At 36.7% G+C, this 25,641-nt stretch overlaps 1 protein-coding gene across 8 annotated transcripts in view; it reads left to right on the forward strand.

Annotated features, from left to right (window-relative positions):
* TEX9 (testis expressed 9) overlaps nt 1-25,641 on the forward strand; it is a 215,369-nt gene that overhangs the window by 109,510 nt on the left and 80,218 nt on the right. The window contains exons 1-2 of one of the 8 annotated variants that reach the window (XM_033851714.2): nt 22,589-22,883; nt 22,985-23,076. The exons of 6 other annotated variants lie outside the window; for them this stretch is intronic. In XM_033851714.2, the coding sequence (XP_033707605.1) occupies nt 22,863-22,883; nt 22,985-23,076 (113 nt within the window). In that variant the 5' untranslated portion in view covers nt 22,589-22,862. Of the gene's footprint in view, nt 1-22,588; nt 22,884-22,984; nt 23,077-25,641 lie in introns of those variants that run through there. One more of the 8 variants, XM_073801045.1, reaches the window with a different exon arrangement.

The raw sequence follows: 25,641 nt of genomic DNA on the forward strand, positions 1-25,641 counted from the left end.
CTTACTCTAACAGAACTCTATTCCTTAGTCTAACAGAGGTGTTGTGATAACGTTTTGGGCCATGGGGTGTTCAACTCTGTTCATTCAGACCTTACATCCAACATCCCTCAGAAACTTGTATGTGTTCCCTTTCCTCAGTTTATAATTACCTGAGAAAAGTCTTTGTGGGGGAGGACTGGGGAATCACTGTGGTACACATTTGCTGTTGTATTGCAGTGTCCTTCTTCAAGGGATCTGGCCTCCCTAATTGATGGGTTCTGAGTCTGAGAACTGTCTTAGATCTGGAAACTAGGCAAGGGATTTTTTCTTCCTACTGGGGCAGCTGACCCCAATCTTTTGCTGATCCAGTAATATATGTCCCTGATTGATTGTTTATAGTGAGTAATACTTTGTTGGATACCTATCTAGCTCCTGGATACATCACGTTCTATAAATTACTGTGAGTTGGGCTTCCCTAGTTGCCTTGCTACCCAAGAGAATAATTACACCCACCTTGCTTCTGACAGTTAGGTGCTGCCACCTGGCCTCTACTATTCCAGGATTATACCATCACTATTAGGGAGGCCAGTTGTGTTACAAAATTTCTTACTGTCAGCTTCTTCTTACAGAGAACAGGCACTACTGAGCATCTCCCTGCTGCTGCAGCCCGTCCTCACCATTGCATCTTGTATTGCTTTGGTAAATAGCATGTCTTCAGGGCCATACCAGGCAATATAATTAGCTGTTGAATTTTCCACTTCATTTAACATAGGCCATTGCTTTTTCAAAGCTTCTAAGAACCATCCCAGAAACGTACTAGAAATGGATGTCAAGATCCTTGCCAGGGTGTTAATTCCAATGTTATAGGAGAGTGCCTGTGTATCAACAGACTCTTCTTCAGTCCGCTTTATATTCTGTTCCCTGTGATTCAGCATCCTCAGGATCTACTTCCATGTATATGGTCCCGGTTTTGGGTCACTGCATGTTATTGAGATGCTACAGCTCATTTGTTGCTCATTTCTCTTCTGCCTTAGCAAACCCGACACTCCCGAATTATGTTGAGATTTTACTCTAGTTATTGATCTGGACATAAGTTGGAGGCAGATCCCAAGAAGGGTAAGCATTGTTTTGTAAGTCACCTGTCTATTTGAAACATCTGCATATTCTTCAAGCAGAGCAGTGCTCATCTTCTAACAAGAATGAATGGGGCATATCTGTAGGCTCAGAGGGTTCAGATATACCAGGGGTTCAAAGTTCTGAGCTGGATCTACCCAGAATCCTTAACTCAAGTCTCAGGGTCTCATTCTTTCCATATCAGGGCCCTGATTTTGGCATAGGAAACTTTCTAGGGTTGAAAATGCAATATTTTCTAAAATTCCGCTACTCTTAAGATGAGGTCCTCAGCCAATGATGACTTCTTTAAGTGCTACCTAATAAGATCTTTAGTATTCACACTTTGCTTTGAATTGATGAGTAGTCATCTTTAGCCTATCATTTTCTTTTTTCACTTCAAAACATTGGTGGTGTTCAGCAACAACTAGGCAATTCCACAATCCTTGTAATTACTACTTCTCCGGTACCTCTCAAATGCCAGAGATATTAAACAAGCCAGTGCATCTTCTTCCAGATCATATCCCAATTAGCCACAATTGGGAAGCCTTAATGATTTTACTGCTTCAGGATACCAGGACTACCAATACTCTACCTACCCACAGGGGTGAGGTCCTCATTGGCAGCTGGCCAGCAAGTGATTCAGCTCCTGAATACCATCCTTAGAGTCCACTTCCTAGCCCATTCCTAACACATTCTGAGGCTCTGTAGGAGCAGAAGCTGAGACAAGGATTCAGATGCAGGGGATTTATTGAGGGAGTGTACTTCCAGAAGAAACTTAAAAGAGATAGAAGTGCAGTGCTCTGGTGTATTTTAAATGGTTTCTTTTCCTCTCCCCCTGAAGAAAGACCAAGGGGATTTCTCTCCACTATATACTGTGGGAATCTGGTCAGAGTCCTAGAGGTAAATCTCACAGTATGTGGGTACCCTCCATGACTGAATTTCTTTGGAGTTTTTAACCCTCAGAGTTGTCTGTACTGAGCCTCCAGCAATTTGTCAATTACTGTTCTGTTTTTCCTACCCAGGCACTGGTTCCTGTGGCATTTGCAATTGTGAGTTTCTGCTCTGCTATGTACTTAACAATACAAATGATGAACCATTTTTACTGAGTCAGGGCAGAGATTTCAGCATTTTCTAAAGAAAACTTACACCTAAAATTGTGCTCTTCTGTGGCTATTTGGGATAATCATGTGGAAAATCATTATAAATGATGCATGTTTCATCAAGGGGCCACCAGAATCCTGTGTCTTTTAGGTTACCTTGGAGGAAACCTGAACCCATTCTGAAAACCAACCAGCGATCAGTACTAAAATAGCATATAAGTCCTGTGGAAACGTTTTGAACAACTATCATGAGTAGAAAACAATCTAAAAGATTTGAATTTCAACACAATCACTGTTTATAAATGTGTATTTTAAATCATATGTTAATAAAGAACAGTTTCTTCTAACATCAAAAAAGAGTAGACCATTTAATTTTGACTCTTTAATGGAATTAAAAAAAATAGAAGAAATATAGCTCAGTTTTACAAATGTAGCCTTTAGGACATTAAATAGATTAGATTTCTATGGATACAATAACATAGAAGTTCATGGCAAAGTTTTCAAATGTAATAAAATCTGTTGGATTTTTCTATAATAAATACGAGTTAAAAAAAAAAAGAGGGATAGAAGCAAGCAGGATAGGGAAGGGGAAAGAGCATGCAATGATGAGGTCGCAGGTTAAGTCTGACTTAAGAATGGGGCTGGGTCCTCTGGAATATAAATCACACTGACAGTTTTCCCAACTTGAGGCAAGAGAGCCAGGCTTTTAGACTTTTAGGTCGGTCATTTACTAACACCCCAGCCACTAACCTATGCACCTGGAATGCTTCTTTTGTACTTTGAGCAATAAGTAGAAATTTGGAAAAATTTTTTTAAAAGTGGCCTCATGCTGTTTACTTTCTTCCAAGATTTCCTGGTTAATTTTATTGGGGAGTAATAACAAAAACCAAAAGTGTGGAGTCCCTTAAATGTTCCCATTGCTCAAGCTATGATATTTGAGCAGGAAAATAACAATAAAAATTATTATTATTTTAAGAATTGATGTAAAATGTGAGTCTGTGAAAGGAAGTGAGAATATGCAAAAGAAAAATTAATATAAAGTATTTAAAAAGATAATCATAATTATAAAAATGTTCACTTTAATAGGAAATCTTTAATGTTAATTCTAGGTACACAGGAGAGTTACTGATAGGCAAAAATGCTGATAATTTTAGAGGCAGAGGTGGAAAAGATAGTTCTTTTTAAAAAAAGTTATGAGTTCATATTGATCTTCCCAATTTATCATATATGCCGATACCCAACTTTTTTTTATCAACTATGTTTTTTTTGGCAAGTGAGGTTTTCTATTACACTGACATAGATTTAATTCCATGCCAAGCCCTGTGCTGAAGCCCAGAGTCTAGAATTTTAAAAGTTTAAACATGAACTTTCAACTCAGTACTAAAATACCACTCTTTCCCATTTTCTTGGTGCTATTATTGGTGGTCACTACTCTTGTGACCCCGTAAGAATAATAGCTAATAATATGCAAGGAACTCTTCTAACACTTCATATTATTGCTGTCACATTTTACAGTAACCTTATGAAATAGGAAGTATTGTTATCCTCATTTTTCAGTTTAGAAAACTAAGGCTCAGAGAGGTTAAGTGTAATTGTTGCATAGCTAGTAAACAAATGAGCCACATGACCACCTCTGCTCATTTTAGAAAATGAATTTCATGGTAGCTGGTTTTAAAAACTAAAAATGTTAAGAATAATTTTTTCTGTGGTTGTCTGTTTTACTTGAGACAACAATCTTCCATCTACCCATCTGTGGTCAAGGAAGGAAGTAGGGGCAAATATTATGGTTCAGAACATTCAGTATTTTATTAAAGAGAAAGAAAAGAAGCTCTGTGTGCTGGAGAAAAGTTGGTGTTGCGATTAGGGGTGGCAGAAATAAACACACCTAAACACTGGTCCACTGCAATGAGTTCCTAAAGAGATAGTAAATTACTTTTTTAAAAGCCTCTGTATAAGAAAAATAGGCAAGAGTTTACATTGGACTGAAATACTCTGCTCAGGGACAAATGTGGCTTTCTTAAGGATTTGGGGGTATGTCATAGTTAAATAATTCAGAAACAATTAAATATAATTATTTCACCTGGTTATGTAAGGAACTGACAAATGTGTTCTGTTTTCCCATCCTTTAATATTCCTTTCCAGTGACAAGCTAATCACCTCTGTTTCCTTCTTCATCTGTCTAATTTCCTCCTTCAAGCAGAATGTGTAGCAGTATGCAGTTCTAAGGAGCAGAAGTGAGAAAACATCTCCTTTCTTTTTAAGAGTTTTTAAAAGCTTTTTTTAAAGAAAAATTTTTTCTTTATTCCTCTATTCAACTCAGTGGTGCAAAAAGGATATAAATACTTTTTAGAATTTGTGGAGGTACAAAATACTTTTCTACTGTAGTTTGGAGTCTCTGTGCTTGAGGTCTCTGCCACTGGCTCAGATACTTTGCTGTGTTATTCTAAAATAAATGTGAAGTTTCAGAGCTGGAGTACAGGAAGTCTTGCTGTAGTGATGATCAGGTACTATCATCATTCCTCACTCCACTTAGGCTCTGATTCAAACAAAACACCTGGTCTAGGAAAAGTATAAAACAGTAGCAGCCTGGAGAACTACCCAAAGATGCCTAAGGGGACATATCAGTTGTGGTCCCAAAAATGTCATGATTTTTTGATTCATTTCATTAGGCCTTGAGCTTGCATTGGTCCTTAAAAGGTCCCTAACTAAAGTGAAAATATTTGTGGGAGGAGTAACAGTTTAGAAGATAGTCAATTAACTGATAGCTTGCTGTGGCCAAGACCAGGCAAGAATATGCCATATAATGAGTGTTTAAAGAGTCTGTAGCATGTGTGGAGGTGGAGTTGGTAAGATGGAGGAAGGGCAACTGTAAAACATTTCCATAGCTTGATTGAAGGTCACTGTTTCAGGAGACCCTTGTCAATTTTCCCTTCATAGGCTATCAAACCCCAGACACTTAGGATACAATGTTTTCCCTGTCTCTTGAGAAAAAGATGAAAATAATTTGTGGCTATTAACCATGTTTTGTAGGTCTTGCCAGATTTTGTGCACCTTTCTATGAAAGATACATTTCACATTATAGCAATCATGGATCCAAAGTAACTTTGTTTGAAATTTATGCCAGGTTTCTGTTTATTGTCTCCAGTTAAGGACAAAGAAAGATCTGCCTAATAAACTGTCTCAAATGAGATAATGGAGTTATGATAGGATACCATCATTATTGAACATTTCAGCCCAAACAGCAATTATAAGAAGGTTAGAACTCCATCCTCCTTTGAAGAACATATCTGTTGTAGGCAAAATCCTCTGGATTTGCCCCCAAAATGTCAGAGTGTGTAGTTTCACTTGAACATAAAAAAATTATTTCACAAGCAGAGGACTAAGACTGCACAAGGGTTGGACTGCAGCCAGTGTGGTGGTATTTGCATGTTGTGTAATATTGTTTTGAATGGAGAAAAATGAAAGGACGGCAGAATAATCCTTGACGGATCTCTAGGTTTTTAGCTAGTCAAAATATCAGGCCTAGCTAGAGGTTATTAACTCTAGATTCAGCAAATGTCTTAAGCACTCAGACTTAGCAGTTGCCAAAATATTGAGCTCAAAAAATTTCTGGCTTCATAAAATCATTTAAAAATGTAGTCACAAAGATTGAGTTATGTGTAAAAGAGAGAACTGCTGTTTTATCTGGCACTGTGTATTTCTTTAATCATTCAAAATGTTATTTAAACTAAAATACCAAGCTGAGGTATACAATATGCTTCCTCTTGATTTCTCTAAATCCTAGTGCCTAATTTTGTTAAGGAGGCACTTTAGACACTGTTGTCATTCTCCTTAGTACTTGAGATGAGTGGGAGAGGATGCATGATAAGTACATAATGAAGCTCTTGGTGTGAAGGTATCCATCCCTGTAAGTGAGCTTAAAGCTATTATAAGGTGAACAAGATTGAAAAAGAAGCGACTTCGATACTTTGGGGAATTAACTTCATTCAGGGAAGTTAGCTTGTGCAGGTTTAAAAGGACTCCCAGACAGAAGTAGGTTGGAAAGTGTTGAGTGATGAGGTGTTAGGTGTGAGGTGCAGGCAGAGATGTTAATTGCTGCATTTCTATTTCAAGCTCTGCCATGTGTCTTCCATTAGTATAAACCTATTTAAATTATTTACTTCTCTTGACAATGCAGTGGCTGATGGCACTTCTTGTTTATTATCTCTGTTGTTTTCAGTATTCTTACTGTAATATGATGCTTTTATATCAGGTTACTGAATAGCAGGAAACATGTTTGCCATCACATCAGAAATATATTACTTTGAAATTTAAAAATAAGCTTTTCATACACAAAATTTTAGTTACTCCACCCAAACTCTGAAATAAGATAGTTAATAAAGACTAAGCTCTGTAACATAATTTCACACTAGATGAGAGTGCTTGAAAACTACATTTCTAAATATCTTTGAATTATTTTTCCCTCTCCATCTTCTCTCCAATTCAGCTCATTGTCTAAACTACCTAAGGTAAGTTCTTTCATATTCTTATACAAAACTGATAAATATTTGGATCCTTGTAATATAGGGCCTAATGCTTGGGTGCCTGACCTGCTCACAGCCCCTTTCTGAACAAATAGACCAGTAGCAGCCCTTAAGCATAGGTGGCCATGCTCAGGTTTATAGGATCTCAACACCATAACCACAGTTGATTAGACCCAAAGGTAGCAAATGACCTGGCAAGCAGATGAGTGAGCCTATTGTGAGAGCTTTGGCCAAGAGTGGTGCCCAGGTGCCCCGTAACTGGCCAATACCAACAAAGACTTCTCTTGGAGAGTTTGAATGAGACACTTGTTTTGAAAGGGTTATTTCACTGTTCTTGCCCGGAGCAGTAGCAATAAAGACAGTGACTGAGTCGTGGAGCACTAGAATGGGGAGCAATGAAAGTCTACTGTTGTCTGTATGAGGAAGTAAGTAGATTGCTAAAGTTCTGTTGTTTCCTTAATGACACCCCAGTTCTCCATGGCCTGGCTATATGGCTTTTGAGACGATTTCCTTTTCTTCCAGTGACCTCCTCCTGTATATCCACAATAGAGACTCATTAATTGAAATAACATGAGAGTGTTCCGTACAATCCTAAAAAGCCCAGATCAGTACTTCTCAAATTTTAACATGCATACAAATCTCCTGGGGATCTTGTTAAAATGCAGATTCTAATTCAGTAGCTGTGGGGTGTGGCCTGTGATTCTGCATTTTATAAGTTTCCAAGTAATACTGGTGCTGTTAATCCATGGTCATGGATTGCACTTTGAGTAACCAGGGTTTAGATAACACCTCCTCGATGGGCTACGTGCTAAATGATTGATTGATCTAAAGTTCCTACTAGGAAGTAACATCTATAAAGATTATTTTAGTCTTCAACAACAGAATTTTAGCACTGGAGAAATCATCTACTTCAATGCTGTCTTATCTATTCAGGCATATGGTATATGAGAAATACCATAGAATGGGATTGTGTATAAACAACAGAAATTTATTTCTCACAGCTGTGGAGGCTGGAATTCTGAGATGAGGGTGCTAGCATGGTTGGGTTCTTGAGAAGCCCTCTTCTAGGTTGCAGGCTGCTGACTTATTATATTCTTACATGGCAGAGAGCAGAGAGAGAAAGCGAGCTCTCTGGTGACTCTTACAAGGGCACTAATCCTGTTCAAGAGGGTTCCACCCTCATGACCTCATGTAATCCTAATTACCTACCAAGGCTCCACCTCCTTATACCATCACATTAGGGAGTGGGGTTTTAACATGAATTTTGGGAGGACAAAAATGTTTGGTTCATAACAAATGTCTCAACCAATGCCAGAATCTTTTTCTACTGTATCCATGATGTGTGGTCTCATTCAGCCTCTGAGTGAATGCTTATTAGTGATGAAGAATACACTACCCTACAAGACTTTCTATTCTACTGGCAGACAACTCTGGTTATGAGGCCTCTCAAAGGCAGGGCCTAACTACAGTGAAACCTACTCTAAATGTGCAAAAACTATGAATTAGAGGATTTTAAAATAATCATATTTACTACCTATTGATTGTCATGACAACTCTACAATATGGGTTTCTCCATTTGACAAGTAGAAATTGAGGCTCAGGGTAGGTAAGTTACTTACCCAAGTTTGCACAGCCTATTAGATGGTGGAACCAGGAATCACACCCAGATCAGAGTCTAAAGTGGGTGTTCTTTGCACAATACTATATTGTCTTTCAAAGTATAATTTTGTTTCTTTCAAATGCTTTAAATGTCTAATTACCAAAACAGTTTCTTAGGTGGGACCTCTGCACACAGAGGTCCTCTTCCTATTCATTTTATTTACTGCTGTTGGATGAATTGTCCTTAAAAATAAAAAAAATATATAGTACTTCTCCAAAGTTCAAGGAGCCTTCGACGTTTTCTCACTGTCCTTCACTCCTTATTACTCCCTGCTACCCACTGTTAACACTGTATGGGACATCCCAGTCTCCTCTTCCCTTCCCTCCAAATACAAATGATTCTTTTGTTTCCCAATGTTTGCCAAATGTTACATATTCTTTAAGGCCCAGGTCAAATCCTTCAAATGTATTTTTTCCTTCCCCGTGAAGTTTTTCCTTATTTCTCAAGACATTTAGGAGCTTTCCCTTCTTGAATTCCTATAACAACTATTACATGTTTTAGCCCTTTCTGAATCACAAATTCTATCATATTGTTGTCTTGACTTTTACATTTTTTCAGTCTCATTTCCTCCAACATCATTTAAACATTTTATAAACTGCTAACATATAGCTTTATATGTAATGGATTTTCCTACGCAGCCCAATTTATACCTCGGAAATAGCATGTATTTTATTTTTATACATTTTATAGTTGGCTACAGACAGAATGTCAGGACAGGATTGTTTTCTTAAACTTTGTACTTTTAACATGTCTAAGGGTTAAATTCTGATTTTGAAACACTTTAGAGAAAAATAAATTATTATAGTGGTTATAAAATTAAAGTATTACTCTAATTTAAAATTTTATCAAAAACAGTGGGGTTGGCGGTCATAAAAACCTGGCTTTTAACCCCAAAGTTACTGTTAATGACCCATGTAACCTTGAATGAATTTTTAAATCTCTCTAGATTTAAAAGGTTGATTTCCTAATTATTGAAAATGAAGGGCCTATGCCAAATACTGTACTCCTCTAAAATGTGATGATTCTATAGTATAATTTCATCTGAAACTTTAAAAATACTTTAAGTAGGTTGGGATTCCATTCTAGTTAACGTTAAGGATATCTTTGATGGTTACAATTACCAAGCTGTGTTTGCGTCATGCACATTTTGAGCTGAATTCTCATTAGCTACCCGCCCCCCAATAAACCTTTTCTGTTTCTAGTTTCTAGCTCCATATTATTGAATCAACTGCAAATGTTTATTCGTGTCACGCTCAAAGTGACGAATATTATTGGATAAAGGTCCGGAATTCACAACATCCTTTGAACTCCTGCTTGTTTTCACAATGTTTCCATAGCTAAATGCTCTGTTTTATACATTCTCATCACCCCAAAACATTATTTCAAAATACATGTGGTGACTACATAGAATTACAAACATTCCTAATTTTTTCCAAATATTTGCAGAATTGAATTATGAAAGACTAGTTTTGAATGGGCAAGTTCCATTTAAAGTGGAGGAAATCAAAAGCACTGTTTCAAAAGTTTATCAAAGAGTACTTCCTTATTCAAGAGAGGTATTGTGAGAGATGATACGTGCCCTCTATGACTTGACTGACAGCTGAGTCTTTTAGTCATTTTGTAGGTAACAAGTATTATCTGAAAGACACCAGAAGATTGGTATTATCAGGGCAGGACTTGAGGAGACCTCTGTCATTTGGGGGATGACAGATCAAAATATGGTACAGCTTTTCAACCAGGTCTAATAATTATTACACATAAACATTGGCATAGAGAAAATTTTGAATAATTAAAGCTAAGGCTCAGCTTTTGCTCAAGAAGGGCTATGGATTTTACACACTCTTTTCTGACCTCATCTGACATTAATTACACAATGTTTGAAGGTAGGGAACAGCTGCTGAAAATTACATAACAAAGAATAGTGTGGGTGAATGTGTCTTGTTTGCTGCCAGTTGTCAATCTTCTGGGGAAGAAGAACATCCAGAAATCATCTCTCCCTCCCCAAATAGATTATTAAACATGCTTAGTTAGGGACAGTGGTGAGATGGAAAGAAATTTTTCTTGACTATTCATTTTATTCATTCAGTGTGACTCTTATAAAAGGTTGACTTTTTTTTAAATTGAAGAATAGTTGACTTACAATATTATATTAGTTTTAGGTGTACAACCTGTAGAGTTATTCAGTATTTTCATAGATTATACTCCATTTAAAGTAATTACAAAATAACGGCTATATTTCTCTGTGCTGTACAATATCTCCTTGTTGCTTATTCATTTTATACATAGTATTTTGTGTCTCTTAATCCCATACCCCTCTCTCATCCCTCCCCCTTCCCTCTCCCCATTGGTAACTACCAGTTTGTTCTCTTTATCTGTGAGTCTGTTTCTGTTTTGTTATATACATTCGTTTTATTTTTAAATTCCATATATAAGTGATAACATACAATATTTGTCTTTGACTTATTTCACTAAGCATAATACTCTCTAGGTCCATCCATGTAGTTGCTAATGGCAGAATTTAATTCTTTTTCATGGCTGAGTAATATTCAATTCATCTGACAATGGGCATTTATGGTTGCTTCCATATCTTGGCTATCGTAAATAATGCTGCTATGAAGATTGGGGTGCATGTATTGAATTAATATTATAAAAAATATTTTTTCTCATAATAATTTGAAAGCAAGTAATTTGAATAAACAGGATTTACATAGGCATCTACACTTATCATAAAATATTGAAGAGCTAATCCATATATTAATAACAGCACCATTTTCTGCGGTGAAGAGAAAGTGAGAACTTTCCCTGTATGAATTTTGTCACAAAGTTCTTTGATAACTGAAGCTGGAAAACACATTTAAAGTTTTTCTACTAAACTTATGACCAGGAAGAAATAAATTAAGTGAGTTCCATAGTCCTTTTCATATTGCCCTGACTGGACTGTACTTGTTTTCCGTTTATAACTACTTTATGCATTTTGGTGTATAGTATATTTGATTTATTATATTGTTTGCATTTGTTGAGAAATACTCAGATTTTATAAGTTTGTTTTAATTCAATTTAATTAAATTAATGTATATGCTGTTGTTTTTGGTTCTACTATTTCCCTTCAGGACAGCTATGTTGAAAAATGAATAGTCACTTCCCAATGATGCCACGATGAAATGTTCAGCTTTGGATGTTTTTAAGTAAAAAATGAAAATAACAATTACTGCTGAATTTCTGATATCTATAAAAACACTGGGGAAAAAAACAAAACCATATTAGCACTCTAAATTAATAGAGAACACTTTTGAAAATTATAACCTACAGCTTTCTGAATTGTGAGAAACTTCTTTTAAAGTTACATTAATATCAGTAAAACAAATTTTTGACCATGATTAAAATTGTGAGTTTTAAATGACTTATTTAAAATAAAATGTAACAAAAAGTGGGAAAAAATCTAGCAAAAAGAGATGATGTGGTAAAAATTTAAAGTGCCATATGTAAAGAAATTGGCAAGAGGCAATTCAGTTGGTCAGGCCTAAGCTTCAGATTTTGGGATATGGATGGATTCAAAAGAATTATGCAACCATCTTTTGGCACCAAATTCCTCAAACATATTGTTGATAGTAATTGCCTTCCACTCATTCCCTTATAACATGGCTTCTAATTCTTCTACTTTACTATAAATATCCTCCCTGAGGCCAGTGGCTTCTTTCTTGCCAAATCCAGAGATCTTTTCCCAGTCTGCTTATTGCTCAGTCTTTCCACTGTATTTTAGATGGGTAACTTCATATGTGTTTCATTTTATTTTTAGCATTGTACATATTACAAAAGTAATATGTGCTCTTTTTAGTAAATTAGAACATACAGATTTTAAAAAATCATATGTGATAACAAAGGCTGACATTTTAGTGGAATCTTTCCTCGCTTTTAAATATGTTTATATACTTTGCACATTTGTATCCTGAGTTAGGTCACTTGGGGTCAGAGGTAGGAATCGTTCTTACATTAATACTCAGATGTGGCTGGCTTTTGCTCCACCTGCTTAAAGAGGACATTACGCACTTTTGCAGTGTCCTTCAGTTATTACTAGGAGTCCCTAGAGGTGTCTGTCCTGTAGTTACAAACAAATCTTACCTTAAAGGTACTGCTACTGCTCTGTGAGATATCCACTTCTCTCCCATTGGGCATTGTAAACTCTGCTGAACACCAGCATTGGCTTTTTAGAGTCCTTGAATTGGCAAAGCAGGACTTATGTCCAAAAGTAAAAAGATGGGGAAAAGAGAGACCAGGAAAATGACCAATGAAAAGAATGCCAAGTTAGTTATTTTTATAGCATATAAAATTGACCAACTAAAAAGCATTATTGGAGATAGATTATTACATAATAATAAAAGGTTAGTTTCACGAGGATTTAAACATTCTTTCTTCTACCACATTTCAGTTCTAACATGTCCTTTTTTTTCTTCACATTTTAATATATCTGAAGTCAGAAGGCATCTTATAGTTACAGTGAGATAAGTGGCAGAAACAATGTGATCATCACTGCTTGAATATTCACTCCAAAACTTGCAAAATGGAGTCAGAAGCATGGAAGAAAATCTGGAGAAAATAGTAGTGCACTCAATAAAAGTTGCACAGCTAAACTTGATGATACAGAAGAAAGTATTATATGGAGAAGGATGGATATCCTTGAGTCAGTTGAAAAGTGATTCAAACAAGTCAGACTGAGTATAGGAATTTTTAGGAATGTCTTAACCAATCTGTTTTTCTCCAGCTTTATTGAGGAATAACTTACACACAGTAAAGTTCACCCATTTTAAGTGTATAGCTTAATGAGCTTTGACACTTATATGCACTCAGGTATCCACCACCACAATCAAGGTATAGAACATTTCCAACAACTAAAAATTCCTCGCGGCCCTTTTCAGTCAAGGCCTTCCTCCCTCCTCCAGTTCCAGGTGACCATCGATCTGCTTTCAGTCACTATGGTTTGCCTTTTCCAGAATTTAGTATTAGTGGAATCGTATAGTATATGGCCTTTTGTCTTTGATATATGTTTTCATTTGTCTTGGGTAATTACAAACTAAATTGCTGTGTTGTATGGTAACCATATATCTAACTTTATAAAACACTGCCAAATTGTTTGTTTTTTGTTTTTTATATGGTATGGAGTGTGGATCAAGGTTAACTTTTTCTCATGGATTTATAATTGTTCTAGCAATATTTGTTTAAAAGCCTATTCTCTGGCTCCATTGAATGCCTTTGCACCTTTATTAAAATGTGTGGGTCTACTTCTAGACCCTCTTCTCTTCCATTGACCCACATGTCTACATTTTTTGTCAGTACTACACTGTCTTCATTACTGTACTTTTAAAATTAGGTATTGTGAGTCCTCCAACATGGCTCTTCTTTCTCAAAATTGTTTTATCTAGCCTAGTTCCTTTGTCATTCCACATAAATTTTAGAATCAGCTTGTTGATTTCCACAAAAATCTTGCTGGGATGTTGAATGGAGGGAACTGACATCTTCACAATATTGAGTCTCCTAAACCAGGAACATGGAATATCTTTCCATTTATTTGCTCTTCTTTGAAATCTTTCATCAATGATTTGCAGTTTTCAGCATATAGATTTTGCAGATATTTTGGTAGATTTTTACCTAAGTGCTTCATGTTCTTTTGGTCCTATTGTAAATAGTGCTGCATTTTAAAATTTAACTTCCAGTTGTTCATTGCTAGTATATAGAATTACAATTAGTTTTTGTATATTGACCTTGTATCTTACAACTTTGCCAAACTCAGTAAGTAGCTCCATAGATTTTCGGGGGGTAGATTTTTCAGAATTTTCGAAACAGACAATCATGTCATTTGTGAATAGAAACAGTTTTACTTCCTCTTTTCCAAGATTGCTTGATTGATTAACTTACCTTATTGCACAGGATAGAACCATCATTCATAATGTCCAGTATGATTATGAATAGGAGTAGTGAGAGTAGAAATTCCTGTTTTGTTCCTCATATGAGGGAACAGCATTTGCTTTTTTATCATTAAATATGAAGTTAGATATAGTTTTTTTTTGAGATGCTTTTTATCAGGGTGAAGAGGTTTCCTTCTACTCCCAGTTTGATGAGAATACAATTTTTAGTCTTACTTTTTTCTTTAAAAAACACCACATGGTAGGCATTATTATTGATAGGAATTTTAGAGAAATTATTTATTTAGACCTACCTGCACATTTACCATTTTATTTGATTACCATTCTTCTGGCCTCTCAAAATGTTCCTCTGGTATTATTTTCTTTCTTCCTGAATTACATCATTTTGAAGTTCCTTTAGTATGAGTATGTGGGTGGTAACTCTCTTAGGTTTTATTTATCTGAAGATATCTTTATTTCTCCCTCTCTCTTGCAATATAATATTAGAGACTGAGTACACAGATCTAGACTGAAATTATTTTCTTTGATCACTTTGAGGGTATAATAAAACCCCCTCATAATAAGATTCATGAAGATGGAAAATTTCAATTGTGTAAAAAGAAGGGTGGGCTTATTGCGAAAATTAAAGAAATGAGTCATCTGAGTCTGTCTAGCTGATTGGCTAGAAGTTCTAGTGGTCTGGCTCTATAATTAAAATCTTTGCTCATCCTGGTTGTGGTTTAGCACCACTTGGTGGTGGCTGTCTGCTTCAAAATAAACATCAGTGGTGCCAATTCTGGATCCTGTCTCACTGGCTGGAACTTCCAGGTCAGTGGCAGCATTAATAGTAACCTCCTGTTTAGCTGGGGCCCATTTAGTCAGTCTAATCAAAGGAGATTTAGCTAGAAGAATAATGGCAATAGAGGGCCCCTGCCTCCCTGTTTCCTGGGATAGTGTGCTTACTTTTTTCTCACCCAGCCTTACCCTTTCCTCCATATCCTGTACCCCACCCACATTCCTATCCCAGAAGATAAAAGTTTATCCCAACCAATTTGGGGCTAGGCAAAAGGCAGCCAATCATTAATGATTAATTGGTGATTAATCACCAATCATATTTGGCCCAAATTCTCATTTATAATGGGGCTTATTATCCTAGGATTTCAGTCATTATTTTAGTGTCTTCTAGCTTCCAGTACTGCTATTAAAACATCTGCTTTCAGTCTAATTGCTTCTTTCTAGGTTGTCTGTCTTTTTTCTCTTTGGCTGCTTTAAAGATCTTTTCTTTTTCTTTGGTGTTTTGGATTTTATGACAGGCAAATAGATTTTAAAATTTATCCTCTTTGTGACACTCTGTGCTTCTTGAATCTGTGCATTCATTTCTTTCCTAAATCCTAGAAGATTCTAAGTAATTAACTTTTGTAATATTGCTTCTCAATTCTGAAAATCTGTCCTTGGAATCTGCTTATTTATATGTCAGACCTTCTCAGTCTAACTTCTGCAATTGTTTAACATTTCTTTTGTATTTCCCATGTCCTTATCATTCTCTGTTCATTCTGGATAATTTTCTTAGATATTTTATGCTTTGCAAATCATCTGTGTCTAATCTGCAATTCAACCCATCCACTGAGTGTTTTCATTTCAACAAATGTGTATTTGATGTCTGAAAGCTTAATTTGAATATTTGTCACATTTGCTTGGTCATTCCTGATAGTCTCTTGTTGCTTGCTCATCATTATGATTCTATCCCTTATTTCTTTAAATATTTTCTAAATAGATATTCTACATTTCACAGCTGATACAATTTTAATATCTCTCATGGGAGTTCTAAATATTTATTATTTCTTCCCATTTTTCACTAATGGTGATTTGTTTCCTTTATGTTTGGTGGGTTTTTTGTTTTGTTTTGTTTTTTGCAGTACGCGGGCCTCTCACTGTTGTGGCCTCTCCCGCTGCGGAGCACAGGCTCCAGACGCGCAGGCTCAGCGGCCATGGCTCACGGGCCCAGCCGCTCCGCGGCACGTGGGGTCCTCCTGGATCGGGGCACGAACCCGTGTTCCCTGCATCGGCAGGCGGACTCTCAACCACTGCGCCACCAGGGAAGCCCTGCTTGGTGGTTTTTGTTGGTGAACTCACACTTTCTTGATCTTAATCCCGGAATCTGGTGGGCTTAATTAGAGATCTTTTTCTCTGAAGAGGATTTGTGTTTGATTCTGCTGGTAGCCTGGGGGCACTACCAGTCTGGAAGTATTTTAGCCTTTTTCATTTCGTTTAGTAGCTTAGAGCAAGGGTCTCAAGTTCAGCTCCTTCATATTACTGTTGACTTAAACACAGACTGAGCACAGTTCTTTTATGGGCATTTTCTCAGATTAGTTCTTTATTTTTAATTGCCTATTCACAGAATCAGTTTTGTTTATTTGAGGGAGCAAAGAGCTGGAGGGGGAGATGTCAGCAGGATACATAGAAATTTTCTCTGCGTCCTTCAAGTTTTCAGCAATGCATATATATTTGTCCATTTGATGGTTAGTTTTAATAGAATCTGGTTGATTTGCAGTACAAGGATGCCCCAGATGATTTAGCTTACAATTCTTTTGGAGAAGTCTCTTTCAGCTTATTTTTTTTAAAAAAATAGACTTTATTTTTTAGAACAGAAGTAGATTTACAGAAAAATTGAGAATAGAGTACAGAGTTCCCATATATCCTGCACCCAATTTCCCTTATTATTAACATCTTACATTAGTATAGTACATTTGTTAGAATTAATGAACCATTATTGATACACTGTCATTAACTAAGTCCATAGTTTATTCATATTTCTTTGGTTTTTAAACCTAATGTCTTTTTCCGCTCCTGGATTCAGTCCAGGATACGACTTTACATTAACTTGTCGTGTTTCCTTAGGCTCCTCTTGGTTGTGACAGTTTCTCAAACTTTCCTTGCCTTGCCTGACCTTGATAGTTTTCAGGAGTACTGATCAGGTATTTTGTAGGCTGCCCCTCTATTGGAAATTTTTTACTGTAGAAAAATATACATAACATAAAATTTACCATTGTAACTATTTTTAAGTTTACAATCTGGTGGCATTAAATATATTCATAACATTGTTCAGTGATCACAATCGTCCATTTCCAGAACTTTTTGATCATCCCAAACAGAAACTCTGTACCCATTAAAAAAATAACACGTCAGTCCCCTCTCTCCCCATCTCCTGGTAACCTCTATTCTATTTTCTGTCTCTGAATTTGTCTACTCTAGATACCTCATATAAGTAGAATCATACAATATTTGTTCTCTTGTGTCTGGCTTATTTCACTTAGCATGTTTTCAAGTTTCATCCATCTTACAATGTGTATCCAAATTTCATTGTGTGTATATACTACATTTTGTTTTATCAATCTTGCTTATAAGTTCCAGAAGATTTTTGTTGATTCCTTGGGATTTCTCCATAGACACTCATGTCATCTGCAAATGAAGGTATTTTATTTCTTCATTTCCAACCTGTATACCTTTTATTTCCTTTTCTTGCCTTATTATTAGCTAGGACTTTAGGTGTGAGAGTAAATAAGAGTGATGAGAGAGGATATCCTTGTCTTGTTCCTGATCTTTGGAGGAAAGCATTCAGTTTCTTACTATTAACTATGATGCTGGGTGTAGGTATTTTGTAGATGCTCTTTATCAAGTTGAGGAAGTTCCCCTCTATTGCTAGTTTGCTGAGAATTTTTACCAGGAATGTTGTTGGATTATCTCAAAAGCTTTTGCTGCATCAATTTGTATGCTTGTATGATTTTTCTTCTTTATCCTCTTTATGTACTAAATTATACTGAGTGATTTTAGAATGTTGAACTGTCCTTATTCACCTAGAATAAATCCCACTTGGTTGTGTTGTATAATTCTTTTTGTACATTATTGGATTCAATCTGCTAATATTTGTTAAAGACTTTTACATCTATGTTCATGAGAGATATCAGTCCATAGTTTTTCTTCTTATAATGTCCTTAACTGCTTTTGGTATTAGGGTAATGCTGGACTCATAGAATAAAGGAAATGTTCCCTTTATTTCCATTTTTTAGAAGAGATTGTGGAGAATTGGTATCATTTCATCCTTGAATGTTAGTTGAATTCATCAGTGAAACCATCTGGGCCTGGTGCTTTCTTTCCTGGAAAGTTATTGATTCAGTCCTTGATACTCAGATTATCTATTTCTCCTTGAGTGAATTTTGATAGTTTGCATCTTTCAAGGAATTGGTTCATTTCATCTAATTTATCAAATTTCTGGGTATACAGTTGCTGATAGTATTCCTTTATTTTCCTTTTAGTGTTCATGGGATAATTAAAGATGATCCCTATTCCATTTCTGATAATGGTATTGTATTGTTTATTTAAACATTTTTCTGTATATTATTATTATTATTATTATTATTATTTTGCGGTACGCGGGCCTCTTGCTGTTGTGGCCTCTCCTGTTGAGGAGCACAGGCTCTAGACGCGCAGGCTCAGCGGCCATGGCTCACGGGCCCAGCCGCTCCATGACATGTGGGATCTTCCCAGACAGGAGCACGAACCCATGTCCCCTGCATCGGCAGGCGGACTCTCAACAACTGCGCCACCAGGGAAGCCCTCTGTATATTATTATGTTTTTACATCTTAAAAAAGGTTTCTGGCTGGGGAGGGACTCCTTGGCATAGCCAATTCTTGGAGATAGCAAAGGGCTCAGCCAGGTGTGTACCTTAAATATACCAACTGACTAATGCAGAGTCATACCTCCTCTATCTTGCCTGTACACCTCAGGAGGCAATATTCCTCTATTTTAATCATCCCAGGGCCAGATACCAAGCAAGTAGGAACAGACCCTAAAGCTTAAAGGGCTGCTGAAATGATTCAAACTAGCCAATCCTAAACTGTTCACTCTGCCTTACTTTTTCTATAGAGTAGTCTAGGTTTTCCCTTCACTCATGTTTTCTGCCTCCTAACTACTCTGAGTCTTTTCCATATATCTCTGCATGCCATGCTGTGCCTCCCAATTCTAGGACCTATGAGTATAATGAACTTTGTTTTCATGAGCCTCTTCTATACCTTCTCTTGTGGTTGCACCTGACTGACCTGACTGACCATCACATAAAAGAACAGAACAGGTAATTTCCTTTTTTTCTTGGTTAGTGTGGCTAGAGGTTTATTGATTTTATTGATCCTTTCAAAGAACCAGATTTTGGTTTCTGTGATTTTCTCTGTTGTTGTCCTGTTTTCAATTCCATTGATTTGTTCTAATTTTTATTATTTCTTTTCTTTTGCTCTCCTTAAGCTTAAATAGCTCTTCTTTCTCTCATTGCCCAAGGTGGAACCTTAGATTGTTGATTTTAGATTTACCTTCTTTTCTAATATATACATTTAATGCTAAAATCCTAAGTGATGCTTTCATTGTATCCTACAGGTTTTGATAAGTTGTATTTTCATTTTCATTGAGTTCAAAATACTTTTAAATTTCTCTTTAGACTTCTTTGACCCATGTATTATTTTTAAATGTGTATTTAATCTCCAAATATTTTGGGATTCTACAGCTATTTTTCTGTTATTTATTTCTAGTTTAATTCCATCATGGCCTCAGAGAAGATAGTTTATATAATTTCTGTTACAGGTTGAATTGTGGTCCCCCAAAAGACATGCTGAAGTCCTAACCCATCACATACACACACACCCCCCTTAACATGTGAATATGACCTTATTTGGAAATTGGGTCTTTAAAGATGTAATCAAGTTAGCATGAAGTCATTAGGGTGGGTCCTAATCCAGTATGACTGGAAGAAATGCGATGTGAAGACAAACACACATAGGGAGAATGCTGTGTGATTACAGAGGCAGAGAGTGGAATGATGCAGCTACAAGCCAAGGAATGCCAAGGAGTGACAGCCACCACCAGAAGCTAGGAAGATGCAAGGAAGGATTCTCCCCTACAGGTTTCAAAGGGGGCATGGCCCTGCCAACACCCTGATTTTGGACTTCCAGTCTCCAGACTGTGAAACAATAAATTTCTTTTGTTTTAAGCCACCCAGTTTGTAGTACTTTCTTACAGCAATTCTAGGGAACGAATATGATTTCTATACTTTTAAATTTATTAATGTGCATTTCGGGGCCCGGATAGTCTCTCTTGGTAAATGTTCTGTGTGACCTTGAGAAGGATGTGTATTCTGCTGTTGTTGGATGGAGTATTCTCTAAATGTCAATTAGATCAGATTGATAATGCTGTTTAGGGCAATTATATCCTTACTGATTTTCTGCCTGCCTGAACTATCAACTACTGAAAATGGGGTGTTGATGTTTCCCAATGTATTTGTGCATTTTTCTATATCTCTTTGCACTCCTATTAGTTTTTGCCTCATGTATTTTGACACTCAACTTTTTGGTTCATACACATTAAGGACCGTTATATCTCCTTGGAGAGTTGACCTCTTTATCATTATGTAGTGCTCCTCCTTATCCCTGACAGTTTTTCTGGTTCTGAAATCACTTTGTTTGAAATTAATGTAGCTACTCCAGCTTTCTTTTGATTAGTGTTAGTATGGCATAACTTTTCCCATCTTTTGACTTTTTAATTTTAATAATTTATTTTTAATGTTTTAACAACTTGAGTGATGTATTTCACATACCCACCATTCACCCATATAAAGTGTACTATTAATTGGTTTTAGTATAGTCACAGAGTTGTGCAAGCATCAGCACAATCAATTTTAGAACATTTTTATTACCCCTCCCCCACCAAAAAAATCTTGCAACCCTTTAGTCAACCCCCCATCATCTGCCAGGGCTAGGCAACCACTGAACTACTTTCTGTCTCTATAGATTTGCCTATTCTGGACATTTCATATAATATGTGGTCCTATTAGAATGGAATCATATGATATGTTTTTTTGTGAATTGCTTCTTTCATATAGCATATTTTCAAGGTTCATCCATATTGTGGTATGCATCAGTACTTCATTCCTTTCTGGTGCTGAATAATATTCCATTGTACCAATATACTACTTTTTATTTACCTATTAATCAGTTTATAATCATTTGAGTCATTTCCACTTTTTGTCTTTTCTGCAGTAAACATTTGTGTACAACTTTTTGTGAGGGTATATGTTTTCATTTCTCTTGGGTATATAGCTAGGAGTGGGTTGCTGGATCATGTGGTAACTTTATGTGTGAACTTTTGAGAAACTGCCAGACTGTTTTCCACAGTGGCTGCACAATTTTGTATTCCTACCAACAGTGTTTGAAGATCTGAATTTCTCCACATTTTCTCCAACACTTGTTATTGTCCATCTTTTTTTATTATAGTTATCTTAGCTGGTGTGAAGTGGTATCTCATTATGATTTGAATTACACTTCCCTGAAGACTAGTGATTTTGAACACCTTTTCATGTCCTTTTTGGCTATATCTTCTTTGAAGGAATGCCTATGCAGGATACTTGCCCTTTTAAAAATAGCTCTTTTATATATTCTAGACAGGTCTCTTATTAAATAAAAGATTTGCAAAATTTACGTCCCTTTCTGTGGTTTGTCTTTTCACTTTATTTATGGTATCCTTTAAAATGAAATGTTTTTAATTTTGATGATGTCTAGTTTATTGATTTTTCTTTCTTTGCTTGTGTTTGTGGTGTCATTTCTAAGAAATCATCACCTAATTCATGAATATTTATACCTGTTTTCTTTAAAGAGCTTTATGGTTTTAGCTCTTGAGGTTAGGCCTTTGATCCATGCTGAGTTGATTTTTGTACATGGTGTGAGATAAGGGTCCAACTTCATTCGTTTACATGTTGACATCCACTTAACCCAGTACCACTTGTTGAAAAGACTATTCTTTTCCCCATTGAATGGTCTTGCTACCTTCGTTGAAGATCAGTTGACCTTAAATGTGAAGTTTATTTCTTGGATTCCCAAGTTAATTCAAAAAAAAACTGGAATTTTTGACTGCTTACTGTGTTCCGGGCACAATCCTAAGCACAAATGCACTTATCCCTCATAGTAACTCTGTGAGATGGGCACTATTCTTACCCCCACTTCACGGATGAAGTAGCGGAGATAATGATTTGCACAAGCTAATAAGTGGCAGACCCAGGACATGAATTTAGACGACTGCCTTGAGAGCCTGAGCTTTTAACCATGCTATAAATAAATGTGCTAAGTCAGAACTTGGAATCCCACTAAATAGTTCATTTTAAACAAAACAGCTGGAGGTCAAATTGGCCACTTAGTTTGGAAAAACCACAACGGAGGAGGAGCTTTACTAGCTTGCTTCCTACTGAGTATTAGAAATGGACCTGTCTTCCTTGGTTGAAAGCCCTCCATCGCCAACTTAAGAATTTATAAATCAACGCACTACTTCGGCTTCTTCTGTTCTTGCAGCAGGACAGACGTTAGCCTTACCGGCGAGGAGCGGGAAGGCCACAGGGCCCACTCCCCAGTTCTCAGCCCCGCCGCAGCCTCGCGCTATTTTCTGCCAACAGTAGGGGCGTGGACAGAATCGCCCCCCGGGCTGGAGGCCTCCCGTGTTGTCGTAACTCTCGCGGGAAGTTGCGTCGTTGCCTCGGTAACGGCGTCGCGGCCGCGAAAGATGGCGGGGCGAAGTTTTAAGGTTAGTTCAACTCTACACGGCTGGGTAGCAGCTAGGTTTCGGGCGGCCCTGCGGACACCGGAATTCATTTAACTTTGGGTCTGAAAGTGTCTCTTTTACAGAGACGGGGCGTTTCAGGGACTCCGCTTCCACCACGCGTTCAGCAACCTGCCACACCTCGTCGGGACCTCCTCGCCAAGGAGGAAGAATATAAGTAAGAAATTTGGCGGTTCAGCTTTTCCTTTTTTCTTTCACTTAAATGAGGCTGCTTACATATACTTTTCCTGGTGACTGACTGGATCTTTGGGACCATTCACTGTCCAGCAGTTTATCATCCCGTTCGCTTGCCCTTCTTTTTAACTTGAGCTGCGGCCTCGTAGCTGTTGAAAGTGGGCGAAAATTTAACCCAAGTGAGTAAACCTGTTCGTCAGCGAGATGATACCGCTAAAAGTAGTTTGGATAGCAGGAATTGCCACGAATAGTTCAGTTTCTACTTAAAGGAATTCTACTTAATTTCAAGTTCCTAGAGTTTACGTATGTAAATTTCTTTTAGGTTTGGTTTCTAAACTGAAAGCATGTTTCTCAGGGCATTTGGAATTACCGTTCTCATCCACATTTGGTGGTGTTGGGAGGATTTCTCTTCCTTATCTGCTGCCAGTGTAATTAGAGCTATCCTGACAACACGTGCTTTCATTCTTGGACCACTCCACTCTTCATCCCCCGGTTTTCATGCAGATGTCAGAGTAATCTTTTAATTTGATCTTGTCATTCCCTCGTCTAAAACTTTGCAGTGGTTTCCAGTTGCACTTCAAAAGCTCTGTCCTACCTCTTGTATGATCTTGACCTCTCTCCTTTTTGCCTACCAGAGTGGCCTTTCTTGACTATGATAAGTAGGCTCCCCATTACTCTTTTTTAATTGTGTGATTAAAGTTTCGTTGCAATTAGCATAACTTGTTACAGTAAATTCATTTGTTAGTTTACATTTTGTTCTGTTTCCTCCACTGGACTGTTAGTTCCACAACGTCAGAGACCATGTCTTTTATTTGCCCTCGTATATACCCTTACCAAAAAAAATATATTTAAAAAATTCACCCTTTTAATTTAAAGTAATTTAATTTAAAACTTGGGAAACATTCTGGCAGTTCCTCAAATGGTTTAACATAGAGTTACCAAACGATCTGTACTTAAAATTAAAGCATGTTTAGAGTTAAAACTGAAGTGTCCTTTCTTTAGATAAACTAGACATGTGTCAACTTGCATGTAGAAACATAATGATCTTCCACTGCTTGATGAAATGGGCCTGTTATTCAAGTATGAATGTACTTAATCAGTGGATCTGTTGTTCATATACAGCTCTGAATCAGCTGTTTTCAACCCAAAACATTTGTTTTCTTTACCATGCACCAGACAGCACTAAATACATGCACTGATTAGGTTAATTCATTTGGTTATTTAAAGATCTATTTGCATCTGGCCCTTCATTAAGGATATGCTCCTGATCAAAGTCAGGCATCTGTAGTAACTATTCGATTTTAGCAAAAGTTTTGTGGTAAAGGCTCCCACTTGTTACTTGTTCTGTTATATGCACTCCGAGGTGTGCAAATCTGAGGCGTTTGAACAGAGTAGCTCCCAGGCACTGCTTGAAACTTGTGATCACTCAGCACTATGCGCAAGGGTGAAATGTCTGGCCATCCTTATAGGCAAGACTATGAGTTCATAACAGAGTATTTTGCCACATGTTGTCTTGGTGGTAAGCATATGGGGATGTTGTTTTAATCAACTGAACACAGCACTTTCCAGGGATCCCAATGCAGAATCTTTTACAATCAGCTCCTGTCAAATAGTTGGAGGAAATAATCACTATATGAGAGTAAACCAAGGAATATGCTGATCACTCAAGTCAATAGATATTCCAAGTCTTGTGCGTATATCATAAAACTAGAGAGCTAAACAATAAGATTACGTGACATCTGGTTTAATTGATCTTGATAACTGGAAGGGCAAGCCTTCCCCCAAACTTCTTGCCCATAAATAATAATTACATTGGATTTATAGATTAATTTGCAGAGAACTGACATCTTTATGCTGTTGAATCTGCCCTTCTACGAATGTGATATATCTCTATTTACATGTGGGTGTTTTGGGTATTCATTAATAATATTTTATCATATTACTACATAAGAGTCTTGCATGTACAATTTTTTCAAGGTACCTTATAGTTTTTTCTTGCTATAATGAATGGCTCTTTTTCTACTACATTTTCTAATTGGTTATAAGTATAGAAACATTACTGATTTTTGTATGTTGATCCTAGACCTATATTTATATAGATTGGCAGCTCTGCTGAACTCTCTTACTCTGCAGAGTCCGTTGAGTTTTTTATAAAGACAGTTATATCATATGCAAATTGTGATAGTTTTGTCCCTTTACAATTTCTTCTACATTCTTTTTCTTGATCTGGTTAGAACTTCCAGTGCAATATGAAATAGAAAAAGTAATGGTAAGCATTTTTATCTTAGTTACGATTTTCAGGAGCCCACTTTTAATAATTTATCACTACATTTGAGGTTTGCTGTAGCGTTTTGGTATTTTTTTTTTAATCAGGCTTAAGGACGCCGTTTCCCTTAATTATTTTTTCATCAAGGATAGCTGATATGCAGTATTATACCCTTAATTTGTATTTTGAATGAATGTTAAATTTTAACAAAGCTTTTTCCCCCCGAATTTATTTAGGCAATGAAATTTTTTTCACCCCCTCATTTAATGTTTTAACATACTG

The sequence above is a fragment of the Tursiops truncatus genome, chromosome 2 (genome assembly GCF_011762595.2).
Source record: "Tursiops truncatus isolate mTurTru1 chromosome 2, mTurTru1.mat.Y, whole genome shotgun sequence".
Classification (NCBI taxonomy): domain Eukaryota; kingdom Metazoa; phylum Chordata; class Mammalia; order Artiodactyla; family Delphinidae; genus Tursiops; species Tursiops truncatus.